Here is a 20,035-nt window from a genome sequence, read left to right as displayed (position 1 = left end):
TTCCAGCTTTCTTTTGACTTCCAGTAGCATGGTATATGGTTCTCCATCCCCTCACTTCCAATTTTCAGGTGTACTCAGGTCTAAAATGAGTCTCTTGTAGACAGCATATAGATGGAACTTGGTTTTTTATCCATTTTGATGCCCTATGCCTTTTGATTGGGGCATTTAGCCCATTTACATTCAGAGTTATGACTGAAAGATATGGATTTAGTGTCATTGTGTTATCTGTAGGTTTCATGATTGTGGCAATGTCTCTGGTCCTTTGTAGTCTTTGCAGCATTCCACCCACAGAGTGCCTGCAGGGTTGGTTTAGTGCTCATGAATTCCTTCAGTTTTTGTTTGTCTGGAAAAGCCTTGATCTCTCCTTTCATTCTGAATGACAGCCTTGATGGATAAAGGATTCCTGGTTGCTTATTTTTCCTAGTCAGCACATTGAATATTTCCAGCTACTCCCTTGTGGCCTGCCAAGTTTCAGTGGACAGGTCTGCTACTACCCTTATGTGTCTGCCCTTGTAGGTTAAGGCCCATTTGTCCCTAGCTGCTTTCAGAATTCTCTCTTTATCTTTGTATTTTGCCAATTTCACTATGATATGCCTTGGGGATGACCTGTTTCTGTTAATTCTGAAGGGAGTTCTCTGTGCTTCCTGGACTTGGATGTCTGCTTCCTTCCCCAGATTAGGGAAGCTCTCAACTATAATTTGGTGAAATAAACCTTCTGCCCCTTTCTCTTTCTTCTCCTTCTGGAACTCCTATGATACAGATATTATTATATCTCATTGAATCACTTAGGTCTCTAATTCTCCCCTCATGGTCTAATATTTTCCTCTCTCTCTCTTTTTCAGCTTCATCATTTTCCATAATGTTATCTTCTATTTCACTTATTCTTCCCTCTGCTCCTTCATCCTTGCTGTCTCTGCATCTAGTTTATTTTGCATCTCATTTACTGCATTTCTTAATTCATCATGACTATCTCTTGTGTCCTTGATCTCTGCAGCAATAGATTCTCTGCTGTCTTCTATAGTTTTTTCAAGCCCAGCTCTTAGTCTTATGATGATTATTCCAAATTCTTGTTTAGATATATTGTTTATATCTGTTTTGAGCAATTTTTCTGGCTGTCATTTCTTCCTAGAATTTTTGAGAATTCTTCTGTCTAGTCATTTTGTCTAGTTTTCTGTCTTTTATGTGTTTTAATAGTTTGTTATGTGTCCTGCCCCTGTGAGTACTACTGTGTTAAAAAGGGGTCATATACTATCCAGGGCCTGACCCTTCAGGAGGTGTTTTTGGAGTGTGTCGCATGCTCTCTGTTGTTGTGACTCTGGTTGCTTTATACCCCTACTCGCACTGGTGGTTTGGACCTTCCACCAGGCATGCTTTGATTTGTTCATTGAAGTAACCCTGGAAAAAACTAAAAAGGGGAGGGGGTGGAAGAAGCCTTATCCCATAGAAAGAGGGAAATGACAGGGGCAGGGAAAGAGGAAAAAAATTGAGCGGACAGAGAATCAGAGAAACTATACGGCTTAATCTAGAGGAAGAGATACAGAAGAGGTGTAAAATGCATAGATTAAAAATGCCTGCTTACACAACTTAACAACCAGAATAGAGAAGGGAAGGAAGAAGAAGGAGGAGAAAAGACAAGAAAAGAAAATACGTATCACCAAAAATCAAATCAGAAAATGAGAAACTGCCGGACCGTTGTCCGAAGGTGCCCTGGAGCCAGCGGTTGTGCTGGTCTGGAGGAGGGACCCTCTGGTTGGGTAAGTGGCAATTCTCCCTCCAGCAGATATGCAGCTGCCAGGCATGGTGAGGCAGGGTTTGGTGTAAGCAGTCCAACCTCCCCTGGGGGCCTGCTGTCCTGTTCCCTGAAGCCCCACCATGTTGGTGATTGGAGGAAAATGGCATCATGGCAGTTTCTCCTCCCTAGACCAAACCACCCTGTTCAGGCAGCCCTCACAGCACAGCACAGGCACGAGCTGGTCAGTTTGTCCCGCTCCACAGTCTCCTGCACCTCCCAGGCGCTCAGCTGGGATTCAAACCCCAACATCTTAAAGGATCCCACTCCACACACCCGGTTCTGGGGTGGCACCACTCTGCCAAGCTGACACAGGGCCTCTCAAGATAGAATCTTAAGCAGGATCCATGCCCAGCACAGAGCCTGATGTGGGGCTCCATCTCACAACGCTGCGGTCACGACCTGAGCTAAAATCAAGAGTCGGACACTCAACTGACTGAACCAACCAGGCACCACTCTACCCGAGTTCTAATCTTAATTCTACCACATACTAGCTATGTGACTTCTTTAACCTCTGTGCCGTGGTTTTCCCATCCATAAAATAAAAATAATAGAGTTGATGTGAGAATTAAATGAGTTAATAAATAAAACATTTAAAACAGTACTGGCACACAGTAAACCCTCAATAAATGTAAGATAATAAGTATTATTGTTATTACTTGGCACAGACAAGTCTAGAATTATAATTGAGATGCCTACTTAAAACCAGGGCCTGGGTGGCTCAGTCAGTTAAGCGTCGACTTCAACTCAGGTCACGATCTCTCAGTTTGTGAGTTCGAGTCCGCCATTGGGCTCTGTGCTGACAGCTCAGAACCTGGAGCCTGTTTCAGATTGTGTGTCTCCCTCTCTCTCTGCCTATCCGCTGCTCGCACTTTGTCTCTTGCTCTCTCAAAAATAAATAAACATTAAACAAAATTTTAATACAAAACAAACAAACAAACAAAAGACAGGGCCCAGCTTTGCACAGTGGCAGTATCATAGCCAATGAGGTTTATCCGAGGCGCGATTATTGCTAATTGAAAACTTTTCCCAAAAAAGACAGGGCCCCGGAAAATCTTTCCATCTGAAAATTATTAATAAAAACACTTTAGTCACCTTTTTAGGAATTCAAGAAGAAAGGCTGTTCTCTGCCAGAGGTATGGATAGAAGGAATAAAATCTCCAATGATAACCTAAATCCCAAGGCCATCATGTGTGAGTGTCAGGTTCCAAATCAATTTATACAATACATAAATCTCAAAGAATTAATATAAAACTGTCACCAGCTAATATCTTTATGGAAAAAAACTAAATTGGATCCCAATTTCACTCTAAACATAAAAATCAATTTCAGGTGAATTAAAGACTTAACTATGAAAAAGAAAAACTTAAGAACTTTTAGGAGAAAATATTGGGAAATACCTTAACGTCCTCAAAATAGTGACAGGCTTCTATTTTCCTTATAAAGGCTAAGTTATCTGCTAAATGTGAGAAGGGCTAAGGTTGGAGTAGGAATGGAAGTTTGAGAGAATGGAGATTGTTAATTAGTTATTTCAGAGAGTAAAAGAATAAACTAACTGGGAGAGGGTGGGAATCACATAATTCCTAGGTAGTGCTGAGGGCCACCAGACACTGATGGTCAAGATTTCAAAGTGTTCAATCTGCTGAGCTATATGATTTTCTCTAGAAATGATGTCAGCCACGAGGAGAAGCCAGGGTTGGGAGTTTTGTCAGACAGGTGCAACCAAAGGGCAATTTAGGGTACTGAAGACTTTAGGGTATTCGAGGTACACAGACCAGAGATTTTCAAGTGGATAAGGAAGAAAAGTGAAAACAGGGAGACTGGTGGGTAAGGACGAAGTTGAGGGATAAATGGATGGAAGGTCCCAATGAGGTATACAGAACCAATAAGCTGTCTGGTGAAGAAATGAGCAGCCAGATGAAGAAAAAAGGAAAGCAGTGAATATAAATGTGCAATATTTAACAACAAGAAAGGAAATTTAACTATAGATATGAGTAAGATAATATACTATACAACTCTGTGCTAATAAAACTTTTTAACTCAGAGTGCCTGGGTGGATCAGTTGGTTAAGCATCCTACTTCGGCTTGGGTCATGACCTCGCTGTTTGTGAGTTCGAGCCCCACGTCGGGCTCTGTGCTGACAGCTCGGAGCCTAGAGTCTGCTTAGATTCTGTGTTTCTGTCTCTTTCTGCCCCTCCCCGGCTCGTGCTCTCTCTCTCTCTGTCTCTCAAAAATAATAAAAATGTTTAAAAACAAAAACAAAAACTTTTTATCTCCATGAAACTAAAATTCCCAGGATAAATGAAGTGACTAACAATGCAAATAATCTCTTCATCCAATTAATCTATTATGTTCCACCTTGTATAGAAAGCAAATTAAATTGATTTCTAGTGTAAGGTAAAATAACTGTTACTTAAAATGCACTATTGGGGCGCCTGGGTGGCGCAGTCGGTTAAGCGTCCGACTTCAGCCAGGTCACGATCTCGCGCTCCGTGAGTTCGAGCCCCGCGTCAGGCTCTGGGCTGATGGCTCAGAGCCTGGAGCCTGTTTCCGATTCTGTGTCTCCCTCTCTCTCTGCCCCTCCCCCGTTCATGCTCTGTCTCTCTGTCCCAAAAATAAATAAACATTGAAAAAAAAAATTAAAAAAAAAAAAATGCACTATTACCCAATAGCTAAGCACAAAATAACAAAATACTACTTTTCGCTTCAATTTTTAAACTAACTTCACTCCATTTAAAATATACATATAGGACCTTATATTTCTTTACAGTGAGCTTCTGAGTGGCCAAGACTGTCTTTCTCATCTTAACAGCTCATCAGCTTAACAGAAAGCATATATAACAATGGCTCAGTAAATATTACTAAATAAATTGGAAGATGGAAAAAAATATATAAACAAATGAAAGAGGAAATTTTGCATATGAGTACCCAGCGCTAGTCACTAGATGGCATCACTTCCCCAAATTGGGAAGACATTTTACATCTTTTTCCAAAAAGGAATTTTATATACACGGTTCTAGCTCTTTATAGTAAGTGTGAGGATAAACAGTAAGCTCGTAAAAACTTTCAATTCATTTGCACGTGGAAGTGCTCGAGATTTAGAAATCATGAACAGAGAAGATTGAAACCAAACATCAGCAGTAAGCCAGGCATCTGTTTGGCTGATGACCTACAGGATGACTGCCTCTTTTAGTCTACTACACTCTTCTAAAGTTTGTCACACCAGTTGGTCCACTAAAAGCACAATATATGTTGGGGTGGGTGGCTCAGTCGGGTAAGTGTGTCCAACTCTTGAGTTCCGCTCAGGTCACGATCTCATGGTTTGTGAGATCGAGCTGCGCACTGGGCTCTGTAACTGACAGTGTGGAGTCTTCTTGGGATTCTCTCTCTCTCCCTTTTTCTCTCTCTGCCCTGCCCCTGCTCTTTCTCTGTCTCTCAAAATAAATAAATAAACTTGAAAAAGTAAATAAAAGTACAAAATGTGATGTTCTTACATAATTTTTCAGAGAAGCGTTCCGTACTGGTCATCATTGTATCGATGAAATCTTTAAAATTCACTTTTTTCGTTTCTAAGGAGAAAAGAATATTTTCTTCAATATCTTCAACTGTTAATTATGACAACTATTGAATTATGTAAAATAAATTACAGGGAGATAACATGATTATAGCCATCAGCTAATACCACTAAAAATATACGGTTCTAAGAGGAAAAAGCAATTCAACACACAAGGAGAAAGTAAAACTGAAAAATGCCAGGAAAGTTAATCAAAATCCTTCTAGTTACAAGCGCACAACATTTTTAATTTTAACTTACATTATCTTGTCTTGGCCTGACAACAACTCAAAGATATGTCGGTAAAGAATTAGTGTATTATTTTATACATTTTAAAAAATAGTTAGACATGATATCGTGATTTTTTCCCCCAGGTCACAAAAGGAAATACGAGATCAGAGATTAGAAGTGAGCTTTCTTGACCTCTGGTTTCTCCCACCTCAGGCTACCATTCACATTGTTATCTTTATTCCAGTATACTTTTGAAACTATTAAACGTTTTAATAGTCATTCTATACTTAGAAAATGTCTTTCCTTGATTATATATAATATCCCAATATTAGAATGGATAAAGATTTCTAAGAATTTTCTAAGGCCGCATATACAGGTTTTATATAAATAGGATGAGCTTTTGATAACACTACTCCTTTGTTTATCCCACTAAAAACATCAAATTCCAATTCTAATCTATAAAAGATAAGGCACAGCCTATTGCCTATTTCCAAGATAAAGAATCTTTGAGAAGTTTACTTTAAGGAGCACCAAATTACTTTGTATTCTTAACCAAATATTTAAAGACTTGAAAAAAATGAGACTTTGAAAAATTCTAGGGGAATGTTAGAGTTAATGAAGATTTACATCCACTAACAGGAACATATAACTTTCTAAAGCAATAGATTCCCTATTTTTGATAATGTCTATTTGATACACAAATGTTTTAGCGGAACCACTGAACCCGCCTCCCATTTGAAGAACATTATTGTTTTAAGGACAAAATTACTTTTTATTTTTATTATTTTTTTAATATAGTTTATTGTCAAATTGGTTTCCATACAACACCCAGTACTCATCCCAACAAGTGCCCTCCTCAATGCCCATCAGCCACTTTCCCCTCTCCCCCACCCCCATCAACCCTCAGTTTGTTCTCAGTATTTAAGAGTCCCTTATGGTTTGCCTCACTCCCTCTCCGTAACGTTTTCCCCCCTTCCTCTCCCTCACAGTTGAAGAACATTATTAACACCACTGCATCTGCTTCTGTGCTTCCCCCATTCTATTCTACTGCTTCTTTACAGAGAGAACATTGCTGAATTTTTTAAAATTAACCAAGGTCTTGTTTTTTTACATATAATTTTACACAGGATAAACAAAATATTCCTTAATTTTGTTTTACAGCTCTCTAAAAATTATCACACTATAGCAATCTAGACTTGCTTTTTTCATTCAATATTATATTTCCAAGAACCATCCATATAGTATATTGCTATAGTTCATTTTCACTAATGTACACATTATCAGTATTTCATTATGCATCAGTGGTAAATACCACAATTTATTTATACATTCTATCACCGATCATGTTGTTTGTTTTCCTTCCTTCCTTCTTTCCTTCCTTCCTTCCTTCCTTCCTTCCTTCCTTCCTTCCTTCCTTCCTTCCTTTTTCTATTAAGATCAGAGCTGCTATGAGCATTTTTAACATGTCTCCTTGCACATCAGTGCAGAGATTTTCTGGGATGTATCACTAAAAAATGGATTTTCTAAGCCATGAAGTATGAAAACCTTACAGAATACTACATAATGTTTTTCAAAGTTCTTTTACCACTTTTGCCTTATTTACCAACAATTAAATTAACAGACCTTAATTTTTGCCAATTTGGTCAGCATCAAAAGGTATTTCATTGTGACCTAAATTCTGCATTTCCCTGATTACTATGATGTATAAAAAGACTTCATATGATTATTAGCAACTTACGTTTCTTCATCTGGCAATGGCTGTTCTTGTAATTTGGCCATTTTTCTCTTGGGTTGTTAATTTATAGGGGTTTCCTATTTATTCTCCACAATGATCTTTCGCTGTTATGAGTGTTACAGATAATCTTTACTCTGGAATGCCTGGGTGGCCCAGTCGGCTAAGCATCCAACTTTGGCTCAGGTCATGATCTCACAATTCATGAGTTCAAGCCCCGCTTAGGACTCTGTGCTGACAGCTGGGAGCCTGGAGCCTGCTTCAGATTCTGTCTCCCTCTCTCTCTGCTCCTCCCCCACTCATACTCTGCACCTCTCTCTCTCTCAAAAATAAATAAACATTAAAAAAATTTTTTTAAATAATAATCTTTGCTCCATTTGTGGCTTGTATTTTCATTCTGTTTGTATTACCTTTTAATAAAGAGAAGTTCTTATTTTTAATGTAGTCAAATGTATAAATCTTTTCTGGTTAGTGATTTTATATCTTAAAAATAATTCCTTGTAACTCTAAGTCAGAAAATTTTTCTTCTTTCTCTAAAGAGAATTTTAGTGTTCGTATCTGGAAAGCATTACTGAATGTGATATATAGGTAGGGATCCAATTCTATTTTTTACATTTGAATAATTAATTATTCCAGCACCATTTATTAACTGGTGCTTCCCCTCCCCCCCTCCCCCCCCCCCAGTAATCTGCCACCTCATTATATATGTTTCCTTATATGTGTGTAGATATATTTGGAAGTTACTTATCCTGTCCTATCAGTCAATTTCTCTATCCCTGTGCCATTTTCACACTGTTTTACTTACTGTAACTTTATAATGAGTCTTAATATCCAGGGTAGCAAGATCCCTCCAACACCACTCACACACCCTATCCACGTTTTTCTTCCTCAAGAGTGTTTTAGCTACTCTTGATCTTTGTTTATGCATACCAATATTAGAATTAATTCATCAAAAAGTCAGGGTTTTATTAGAATTGCTTTAGATAAGTAAACTAATTATGAGAATTGGCAGACTTGGGGGTCTCTGAGTCCATTAATATGGGATATATTCCAATTTATTTAGGTGTTCTATAATGTCTTTTAACAAAGTCTTATCATTTTCTCACATAAGGCACATAACTTACATTTGTTCTATTCCTTTTTTGCTTTTCATTATGGAAAAATTTTAATACACACAAAATAAGAAATATATTGTAATAAAAGTTCAAATACTCTTCCTGTACTCTTCACATACTCTTCATGGCCATTCTTATTTCATCTATAGCCCCACACACTTGTCTATCTCACAACCACCCTTTCTCTTTAGAAAAGATGCTGCTAAGTTATAAGGGTACAGATACTCAAAACTAGTACCTTCCTTATGAATTATAGGCTTTGGCATAATAAAGAGTCGTTTGTCCCATTTAACGACTTTTGTCCTGACCTCTTCCTTGTCAGAAAGCAAAACCACAAACTCTACTTTCTTTTTGTTTGTACTTTTGCCTATAGGAAAAAAGTGTCTGGAAAGACTGTTAATACTGGATATTTCTGGATCATGGGATTTTGTGTGTTTTGTTGTACTTTTGAGTATTTTTCTGTATTGACTTCATTTTAATGGACTTTTTTCTAATCAAAAAAATAAAGTCATTATTCTGAGGGAAAAAAAATAGCAAAGTGACCATCTTTTCACATGTGTCAACCCAGTTTTCACTTACTGTCAGCTTCAGTCAATTCTGTGATCTTCTCAAATTCTGGCTTAGAAAGGTAAACTCCAAAATGCTGAAGACAAGTATTCATATCCTCATAATCAATATTTTCATCTTTAATTTTATCAATGGCTTTAATGACATCAGTCAACACTGAAAATAAAGCAGTATGCCAATGAGTATTAAATATAAGTCAAAAAGAAAACACCAATAGTAAGATGAATTTTAGTTCTAACACTAAATAAACAAGCATAGAAAATAACTTCAGAAATGTTATATATGAAAAGAATTACCAGAATCTTTAATACTTAAAACCAACAAAGTACAAAATGAGAGCCAAAAATATATTCTACTTTGCTATCATCTCTGTATCGAAGGAAGTGCCAATTTAATTGCAATTTAAGTGCACAGGAACAAAAATATTATACAATTTCCCCATTTAATTTTCTAACAATTTAAACTTTCTTAGTAGTCTGTTTCTCGGTAGCAGATACAGAAATAAGTAGAAAACTTTCAATCCTGAATAATGAATTGGGGTAAGGTTTTGTAGCAATACATGGCTCAGTCCCTGGTTAATCTTTTATCTTCTGTATACATAAATATTATCACTTGGAAATAACTGTCCCACATGTCTTTTTATGATACTTTGGAATATATGCTTCACAAATTTGGGCAGTATTCCCTCCATTAAATTTAAACAAATTTTTACTGCAATGAAAGCTTTAATGTTTATTTTTGAGAGAGAGAGAAAGGCACAGCATGAGTCGGGGAGGGGCAGAGAGAGAGGGAGACACAGAATCTCAAGCAGGCTCCAGGCTGTCAACACAGAGCCAGACATGGGGCTCAAACTCAGGAACGGCGAGATCATGACCTGAGCCAAAGTGGACCCTCAATCAACTGAGCCACCCAGGTGCCCATGCAATAAAATTTTCTTAAAATAACTTACAAACACATAGAATTGTTAAGAGGGTCGACAGGTATGCATGCGGGTGTGTTTTTGTGTAAATTTTGGAACAAACTAAACTCAAATAGATTTTCTCTAATAGAATATTAGGATAGGTAAAGTGAGGAAGCTGGGCAGTGGAGGACATTAAAGCCATTATCAGGAGTTAATCAACTTTAGGCAGTCACTGGACGTCATTATGGATTACTAAACAAAGAAATGATCAAAATGATGTCTGAATTAGATGATTCTTAAAATGATTCTTAAAAAGGTAATTTTTATGTATAAATATGTAGAACAAGATATATGATACTATCTTGTGAAAGGAATTTTTAGATGAAAAAAATTCTCACTTAAAAGTAAATAGCTGATGGGGCGCCTGGGTGGCGCAGTCGGTTAAGCGTCCGACTTCAACCAGGTCACGATCTCACGGTCCGTGAGTTGGAGCCCCGCGTCGGGCTCTGGGCTGATGGCTCAGAGCCTGGAGCCTGTTTCCGATTCTGTGTCTCCCTCTCTCTCTGCCCCTCGCCTGTTCATGCTCTGTCTCTCTCTGTCCCAAAAATAAATAAACGTTGGAAAAAAAAAAAAAAAGTAAATAGCTGATGGGGCACCTGGGTGGCTCAGTTGGTTGGGCACCTGACATCAGCTCAGGTCACGATCTCATGACTCATGGGTTTAAGCTCTGTGTTGAGCACTGTGCTGACAGCTCAGAGCCTGAAACCTTCAGATTCTGTCTCCGTCTCTCTCTGCCCCTCTCCCACTCTCGTTCTCTCTCTCTCTCAAATATAAATAAACATTAAAAATTTTTTTTAAAAAAAGTAAACAGCTTGTGAGTGATGTCAGTAAGATGGTTAAGTAGGACGCCCTGGACCCTTCTTCTCCCCACAAACACACTGATTCAGCAGAAATTAAAAAATAAATTCCTTTTGTGAGAAATTAGAAACTAACTGACAGGCTCTTGTATCCCAGGAGAATGCAAAACAAGACGTACTGAAGCTGGTACAGACATTTGGGACACCCTCCCACAAGTGCTGCCTCCAATGCAGCACCATATGATCCAAAAAAAAAAAAAAGACTCTAGCTCCCAGCTTCACCCAAGGGGAAGAAGAGTTTGGCTCACATATCCAGAAATTCAGCTTTTCCAAAATGCCTCCCCAGAAGATTGGCTTCTGTTTTGCCAGCCTTGGAGCTCTGATGGGTCTAGCACAGTCTAGTATTTGGGGTAGAATAAAGCGATGGCTTGGGCTGGTAGAAGGCAGTGATCCTTCCCTCTGTTCAGCACAGGATGAGATTAAAATTCCCAGCTCTTAGTTTCCTCCTGGAGAGGTAAAGAGTTTACCCAGCACGTCAACTTTTTCAGGGCGTCCCAAAGAACCATCAGCTATCTCGTCAGTCCTAGAGCCTGGGGAAGGAAAAAGGTGGTAGAGGCCTAGGGCCTATCAGGCTGGGCCGATGGGTGGGGGTCTTCTCCTGTATAGGGACAGTATGTGAGGACTGGGAGAGCTGCCTGCTTTTTCTCTTGCACAAACACCAACACAGAAAGTCCAAATGGAAATTTAATGACTAAAAAGTATGATGACTGAAATTAAAAGTTCAGTGGATGGACTCAACAGCTGAAAGGAGGAGAGAAAGGTAAGAATCAATGAATTGAAAGCAACGGAAATCATCCGATGAACAACACTGAGAAAATAAACTGAAGAAAAAATGAACAGTTCCAGAGACCTGTAGGAATATAAAAATGATCTAACATTTGTGTCCATCAGAGTCCCAGAAGAAGAGGAAGAGACTTAAAAAGGCACTCAAAGAAATCATGCCTGCACACTTCCCAATTTTTTATCAAGAGACATTAACCTACAGATCCAAGACAAAAGTGGACCTCAAACAGGATAAATCCAAAGAAATCCATGTCAAGATCCATCATAATTAAACTTCTGAAAACTAAAGACAAGGGAACATTTTGAAAGCAGCCTAAGAAAAACACTTTAGGGAAAGAAAACCAATTTGAATGACAGGATTTCCAGCAGAAACCATGGAAGCCAGAAATAAGTGACACAATATTTTTCAAGTGCTGAAAGTAAAGAACTATCAACGTAAAATCCCATATTCAGAAAAACTATTCTTCAGGAATGAAGAGGAAATCAAGATGTTCTCAGATGAGAGGAAACTAAAAGAATTGGTTGTCAGTAGACCTAAGAATGGATAAAGGAAGTTCTTAAACAGAAAACAAAGGATAAAACAAAAAAAACTCTGGAATATCAAGAAGGAAAAAAGAAAATGGTAAGTCAAAATATGGGTAAATATAGTAGGCTTTCCTTCTCTTGAATTTTTTAATCAAGTCTGATGGTTGAAGTAAAAGTAATACCACTTGATGTGGTTTTAAATATATGTAAGGAAATATTTAAGGTAATTATATCATAAAGGAGGGAGGGATGTATATGGAGATAAGGCTTCTGTATTTCACTTGAACTGGCAAAATGATGACACCAATAGAGTGTGATAAGTTATGTATATATACCTGAAGCAACAACTTTAAAAAGTATACAAAGAGATATACTCTGAAACACTATAGATAAATCAAAATGGAATTCTAAATGTGGGCAAAAGATTTGAATATATATTTCACCAAAGATATATGAACAGCTGGTAAGCATGTGCAAATAAATTTGACATTATCAGTCATTAGGGAAATGCAAAATTAAAACCATAATGAAATTCCGCTACACAATTATTATAATGATTATAAACAAAAAGATAATACCTACATGTGGAGGATAGGAAGAAACCAGAATCCTTACACATTGCTGGTGAGAATGAAAATGGTAGAGCCACTTTGGAAAACAGTTTGGTAATTTCTTTAAAAGTAAAACATAAATTTACCATACACACTAGCAATTATTCTCCTAGGAATCTACCCAAAAGAAATGGAAACATGTCCACAGAAAGACTGCAATGCAAATGTTAATTTCAGCATTATGCATACCAGTCCCAAACTGCAAATAAGCAAATGTCATAAGTTGGTGAACCATCAACAAAATGGAATATACCTATAAAATGTAATATGGACTTATTTAACCATACAAAGGAACAAACCACTGATACATACGACAACATGAATTAGCCTCAAAAAAGTGAAGTCAGGCACAAAAGACCACATGTTTTATGATTTCATTTACATTAAATGTAAAAAAAAAAAAAAAAAAAAAAAGCCAACTTTATGGAAACAGAAAGCAGATCAGTGGTTGCCTGGGAATGGAGGTAGAGATTAACGGTAAATGGGCACAAGAGAATTTTAGGAGTGAAGGAAATGTTACACACCTGGATTGTGTCCACTTCTGATTATATATCCCAAAGAATTGAAAGCAGGGGCTCAAAGAGGTATTTGCATACCCACATTCACAGCAGCACTACTCACAATTGCCAAGAGGTAGAAGTAACACAGGTGTCTATTAATGGATGAATGGACAAACAGAATGTGGCATATACATGCAATGTGATATTAGCACGAAAAGGAAAGAAAAATCTGACACGTGCTACAACATGGATGAATCCTGAGGGCATTATGATAAGTGAAATAAGCCATTCATTCATAAAGACAAACACTATATGATTCCAGTCAAGTATCTGGAGTAGGCAGATTCACAGAAACAGAAAGTAGAATGATGGTTGTCAGAAGCTGGAGAGGCACAGATGGGTAGTTGTTGTTCACTGGGTATAGAGTTTCAGTGTTGCAAGATGAAAAAGTTCTAGAGATTCATTGTACAACCGTGTGAATATACTTAACCCTAATGTTCTTGAACTGTACAGTTACAAATGGTTAAGATGTCAAATTTTATGTTACGTGTTAGATACCGCCATTAAAAATAAATTTTAGGGGCGCCTGGGTGGCGCAGTCGGTTGAGCGTCCGACTTCGGCCAGGTCACGATCTCGCGGTCCGTGAGTTCGAGCCCCGCGTCGGGCTCTGGGCTGATGGCTCAGAGCCTGGAGCCTGTTTCCGATTCTGTGTCTCCCTCTCTCTCTGCCCCTCCCCCGCTCATGCTCTGTCTCTCTCTGTCCCAAAAATAAATAAACGTTGAAAAAAAATAAATAAATAAATAAATAAATAAATAAATTTTAGGGGCACCTGGCTGGCTCAGTCCAAAGAGCATGAGACAATTGATCTTGGGGTTGTGAGTCTGAGCCCCATGTGGGGTGTAGAGATTATTTAAATAAATAAAACGTTAAAATAAAATAAATTTTAAAAACAGTATAATGGGGGAAATGGGAGGGAGGAGTCGGCTACAACCAAGACACTACTTCACAAAACAGCAATGAAACGGTGACTGAGTTCGTGAATGAATGATTACAAGGTAAAGCACTCAAGAAATTTGCTAATAGTGTCTTTAAGAACACCACTTAAGCAATTCATCGTAAGTGACAAATTATAATGTAGCTTTTTTTTTTAAAGTTTATTTATTTTGAGAGAGAGAGAGCACACAGGGTAGGGGCAGAGAGAGAAAGAGAGAATCCCAAGCAGGCCCTGTGTTGTCCACAAGAAGTCCAACACAGGGCTTGAACTCAAACTGTGAGATCATGACCAGAGCCGAAACCAAGAGTCGGACACTTAACTGACTGAGACACCTAGGTGCCACAATAATGTAGTTTTTAACATGAGACTTCATGTAAGTATAAGAGAAAAATCTCTTCCTTTGGATTAATTTTTCTCTATCTAAGAAATCCTTTGGGAAGACACAAAAAGCTTATCTTTCCTTTTTAGCATATGAATAAACAAAAGGAAATAAAAACACCAAGGCTTAGTATCTTTCATTTCTCATGTTAATCTTGCTGAAAAATATTTAATTATTTGCATAAAAACCGAAAATCATTGCAAGCAAAAATTTTTAACAAACTGATTGTGGTGTTGATTGTATGACTCTATACATTTCATGAAAATTAGTGCATGAGTGAATTTTATGTATGTAAATTATAGCTTAATACAATTTTTTTTAGAAATGTTCTAAAACAAGGGAAACAAAACCAGTATTTCATTCAAACAAGTTCCTTATAAAAAAATTAAAAATCAAATCACCCATCAATTGCTAAAAATGGGGCTAATCACCTATTGGAATTCCTCATTACCTTACTCTACATTTATGTAGTACTTTACAGTTTTTAAAATCCATCTAACAATTCTGTGAGGGAAGCAAGTTAGCTATCACTACCCTAATACATCAAGTTTTCATGGCTTGCCTGAGAATTTCAGAACTATTAAGTATCTACCCAAAAAGCAAACTCAGTTCAGTTGAACCTCTTTTCAACCTAACCACCTCTTTCCTCCAAATCATTTTAAAATAAATTTCCTACCTACCATCACATTCAGGGAGATTTTGCTCCTTGGAGAGAGTGCTCATAAAGTCATCTAACTTCACTATTCCATTTCCTGTAAAATAAAGACTTTAGATCATGCATTCTTTGTATTTTTGCATAAAAGGTAAATTCATAGTTTCATACAACTATGAAAAAAAATTACTTCTTCACTTCATCATAATTCTATTTCTCCTTTCATATCCTGTCTCTGAATTAGGTCAGTTTGTTTCATTTTGATAATTACTCAATAATTTTTAAATACCTATTATAAAGTGCAATGGACTGAGCTAGGTCCTCAATTTTTGATAGATATAGGAAAAAGGAAAGGTGACCATATAGATGGACCATGAGAAACTTAAGGAGTCTATTTCATACCATCATGAAAACCCAGTCAAAATGCTATCCATTAAGACACCTTGACAATACTGACCAATCCTGACAGACCCAAGTGTCCCCATTACTATCAGCTGATCCAATTAACTACCTATTTTTAGATATACACCCTCCACAGTGATCCTACCAATCCTGATAAGCAACATGAAAGGGCTCAATAATTTTAGTAGCACCTACACCTTAGATTTTTTTTTTTTTTAATCTTCTTTCCCATTTGCCTTAGCTAAGAAATTTTGCTCAGGTTCTAAGAATTCATTTCTAACATATTCCCAAGTCAGTCTTTCCCCAAAATGTTGCCTCTGCCCTCTCCTCAGCTGAACTTCTGTGTGGATGGTTCTTACTTAATGATAAAACAACTTCTCCAATACAAAAGCTCTTCCTGGAAACTTAAAATCTGCCTTGAACTTAGGCTGGTGACTGGGATATGCTATTTAACATCTAGATGCTAATCATCTGCCTTGATTGGTTAAGTATCATTAGCCCTAAATTCCTAGTTGTAGCACTTCCTTACCATTTTGGAATCTCCAGTTATTTCTTCTTGGATGCTTAGGCTATTTGCTCAGAGATTTTTGTACCCCTTGGATTTTGTGCTCTTATTGCCTGAACCTCCCTACAACTGGGTCAGCCTTTCCAGTACCTGTCCCATACGGGAAGGCATAGCTAGGGATAGTGATAGAGTGTTACATAACAATTCTGAGCTATAAAAGGCCTAGTCCCTCCAAACCAATCCATTAGGGCAGATTTTCCAGGAATTTTTTTTTCCACTTTCCATTTTTATATCTGTTGTTTTAGAATCTTCTTTAGCATGGCCCATTCTGTTCCATTCCTAGTTGAGAACTTACTCCATCATTTAATACTATCCCATAAAAGTATCAAATTTTTTCAAAAAGTTTGGTATTATCAGTCTCACCATTTTGAGCAGTCTTTGCCACAATCTCCTTGAACTCTTTGTCTGATAAAGTGACTCCTATTGAAGGCAAAATGGACTGAAGTTCTTCTGCAGCAATGTAATTTTCTTGGAGTTTATTGATAGCTTCACAGATGTTTTCTAAATATACAAAATGTAGAAGACTATTCAGCCACAGAATTTATGTGTCTTAAGCAATAATTAGCACCCAAAGTCTTTAGCAATTAGAAAACAAGTTTTATCTAATTATTATTACCTCATATGACTGCTTTTTTCTTCGTATATCTGTTGTATCTTACATTATACCTAAATATTTCCCATATAGCTCAAACAGAAAACAATCTTGAAGTTCTATAAATGTTTATGAACTACTTGTTTGGAGGAACAGCCTGTTCCAGTGACCCAGCCAATGCTGCTTGGTTCTGATTAAAATATAATGAACGAGTTCAAGAGATCACAACAACAAAGTGTTTAGTTTAAATTCCAGGATTCCAAGCAAACAATGAGAGTTCTTCCCCTTCCCATCATTTTAGGCTACCATGTTTTCAGTTCACAATCTTCAAAATCATACAATCTTCGCAGGAGATACACCTGGCCATCGTGAGTCTCCTAATATCATGCACTGAGATAGGCATAGTATCACTTCTCTGTAATTCCCACCAAAAATGCCTAGCCTGAACTTATGAAGAAATATAAGGAAAACCCAAAATGAGGGACATTTTACAAATTAACTAGTCAATACTCTTCGAAAGTGTCATGGTCATGAAATTATCCTAGATCAGAGGAGACTAAGGGACACATGACAACTGAATGTAATGTGTGATCCTAGATGAGACCTTGAACCAGGAAAAATACATTTATGGACCAATTGAAAAAACTTGAATAAGATCTTCAGAATATAAATAATATTGTATCAGTGTCAATTTCCTGATTTAGTTCACTGTACTGTGATTATACAAGATCTTAACACCTGGGAAAACAAGATGAAGAGTATATAGAAATGTCTTTCCCTTTGTGTAATTCTTATGATTTAAAAATTATCATAACAATGAAAAGTTAAAAATGTTTTTAAAATGTATATCCAATGACAGTCACATTTCAGAAATGTTCAATTACCATCAATTTATCTTGAGAAGTTATACCAGATAAACGATTTCACACTTCTCTTTACAAAGAATATTAAGTATGGCAAAGGTTGGCGACACCAGCAAGATAGATAAGCGCTTTCTTCCACAGGCTTCTTCTACCCAAGGGCTAAATGCCTACTACTCCACTGTTCCTTTAACAAGGGTTTTAATCTTACTGGAATATAAAGAACTCAGAATTAGGAATGAGGCACAGAGTAATAGTAGTGTATCGGTAAAGGAATCAGAAAGAACATTGTTGTGCCTCCTTAAAAGAGCACATTTTCTGTTCAACTGAGTTGTTTAAAATATGTATTACTGTGTAAGAACCACTAGTATTTCACTAAGCACTCATTTTAACAATTACCTTCAATATTAAATGCAATAAAAAGATACGTTTCTTTCAAGAAAATAAACAGCTTAAGTAACTTCAGCCAAGGACTATAGGAAGGAGTATTTAATTAAGTTCCACACACAGGACTTCTGTGATAGAGGTACCACGGAAGGAGGAAACTATATATTGGTTGGAAAACCTTGCTCATCTTTGAGAAAGACCATAAAGCCCTGGGGAACCAAACTGTAAAATAGTAGTTATTTTATCTTTCTTCATATTCCCATGTCCAAAAGAGATGATATCTGAAGCATTATCATATCATATTGGATATGGATATCATATATTTAAATTATGGAACCTGAACAAAAATTTCACATAGACTCCTTACATATTTAGCATAAAAATTATAAAACAAGCATTTCCAAAAGAAAACAGGCCCTGTATTTCTAGGGAACTTGAGTGAGTTGGATTAATCTCTGAATAAACTTCTTGGTAAAAGTTAGGCATCTGAAAAAGAGAACACAACCATCTGAAAAGGCACAACTTAAAACCACAGTGTTATATACACTGGTCTATATACCAGAAGTGGTGATTACTCAATAGTATTGACAAATGAAATGCAAACAACGGTCTAATCAATGGTTAATTCAGCTTGTTTCTGTGATGACTCAAGAACTCAAGGACCTATATTTTAACTTACATATATGATACTGACCCAGAGCATTCACTGCAATCTTTTCTTTCGACGAAACCTGTTTTAGGAGGCTGGAATGCCTTCTCACAGCTGGCTTCTGAAGTTTGAGGGTACTAAAATTATCACTTTTAACCAGAGACTTTTTGAGGCTTGTAATGCTCTTCAAGCTATGTGACGTAGACTTTGAGTCATGAATTTCAATCTTCTCTGAACTTTTCTTAAAGTTTATGCCATCCTTTGAATATGGTTCCCAGAATCCTATATCACTGCTATCAACCCCATTTCGGAATTTTTTTATTTGCAAAGGATTTTTTGATCTTTTAAATTCAAGGTAATCATTATCCTCCATAATTTTATGATATTGGAGGTGTTTTCTATTTAACTTTGGGAATAATGATGGTTCATGTAGTCTGGAAGAAAAACTGCTTTTCATCCTATACTGTGGATAACATTCTGATATATTTGATAACTTTCTGTTTGAAGTAGATTCATCCAAGGCTGATGATTCCATAACTGCTAAGCAAGAGAAACATATTTAATTATTCTATTTACCTGTACCATTTGTAATGGTTTTTAAAAAGTAACAACTAAGTCCTCATGAAAACTATTCAAGAAATTATCAATTGCTTAAATAAACAAAGTTTAAAAAGTTAAATAAGGTTAATATGTTGAAAAACTAACAGAGCTGATAACTAAGACTGAAATATTAACTAGGTTAAATATAATCTTCTGGGGGCGCCTGGGTGGCGCAGTCGGTTAAGCGTCCGACTTCAGCCAGGTCACGATCTCACGCGGTCCGTGAGTTCGAGCCCCGCGTCAGGCTCTGGGCTGATGGCTCGGAGCCTGGAGCCTGTTTCCGATTCTGTGTCTCCCTCTCTCTCTGCCCCTCCCCCGTTCATGCTCTGTCTCTCTCTGTCCCAAAAAAAAATAAATAAACGTTGAAAAAAATTTTTTTAAATATAATCTTCTGGTTTAATATATTTAAATTCTTTTATCCAAAGCTATTGGAAGTTACACCAAATCAAAAGTGATAGCCTACTGAAGTTTGTAGTTCTCATTCCCCACTCTGCCAATTTTGAAAGATTATAGGCTAAATATGCCAATACAGCTACAAATCCCTTAGTTATGAGCATACTGAAGTATAAGGAAGTTGGAGTGGGGAAACTTTTATTTATAAAATCAGAATACAGGGGCACCTGGGTGGCTCAGTTCGTTGGGCATCCCACTTCGGCTCGGGTCATGATCTCACTGCTCATGGGTTTGAGCCCCACATTGGGCTCTGTGCTGACATCTCAGAGCCTGGGGC

The 20,035-nt window shown here is 37.2% G+C and overlaps 1 protein-coding gene and 1 pseudogene across 1 annotated transcript in view; one reads left to right on the top strand and one right to left on the bottom strand.

The window, feature by feature from the left end:
- Positions 1 to 20,035, bottom strand: part of LOC147574456 (EF-hand calcium-binding domain-containing protein 13-like) — a 97,861-nt gene that overhangs the window by 33,150 nt on the left and 44,676 nt on the right. Inside the window, exons 8-12 of the mRNA XM_086687648.1 lie at positions 18,751 to 19,245; positions 16,581 to 16,718; positions 15,279 to 15,350; positions 9,000 to 9,143; positions 5,284 to 5,358 (exon numbers count right to left, since the gene is read on the bottom strand). Coding sequence (XP_086543774.1) covers positions 5,284 to 5,358; positions 9,000 to 9,143; positions 15,279 to 15,350; positions 16,581 to 16,718; positions 18,751 to 19,245 — 924 coding nt within the window. The remainder of the gene's footprint in view (positions 1 to 5,283; positions 5,359 to 8,999; positions 9,144 to 15,278; positions 15,351 to 16,580; positions 16,719 to 18,750; positions 19,246 to 20,035) is intronic.
- LOC147574457 (U4 spliceosomal RNA) lies at positions 2,745 to 2,871 on the top strand (annotated as a pseudogene).

Source organism: Puma concolor, chromosome E1 (genome assembly GCF_028749965.1).
Source record: "Puma concolor isolate L17-30 chromosome E1, mPumCon1.1.hap2, whole genome shotgun sequence".
Lineage (NCBI taxonomy): Eukaryota > Metazoa > Chordata > Mammalia > Carnivora > Felidae > Puma > Puma concolor.
Note: the sequence above shows the minus strand (reverse complement) of the source record. Positions and strands in the feature narration are given on the sequence as shown.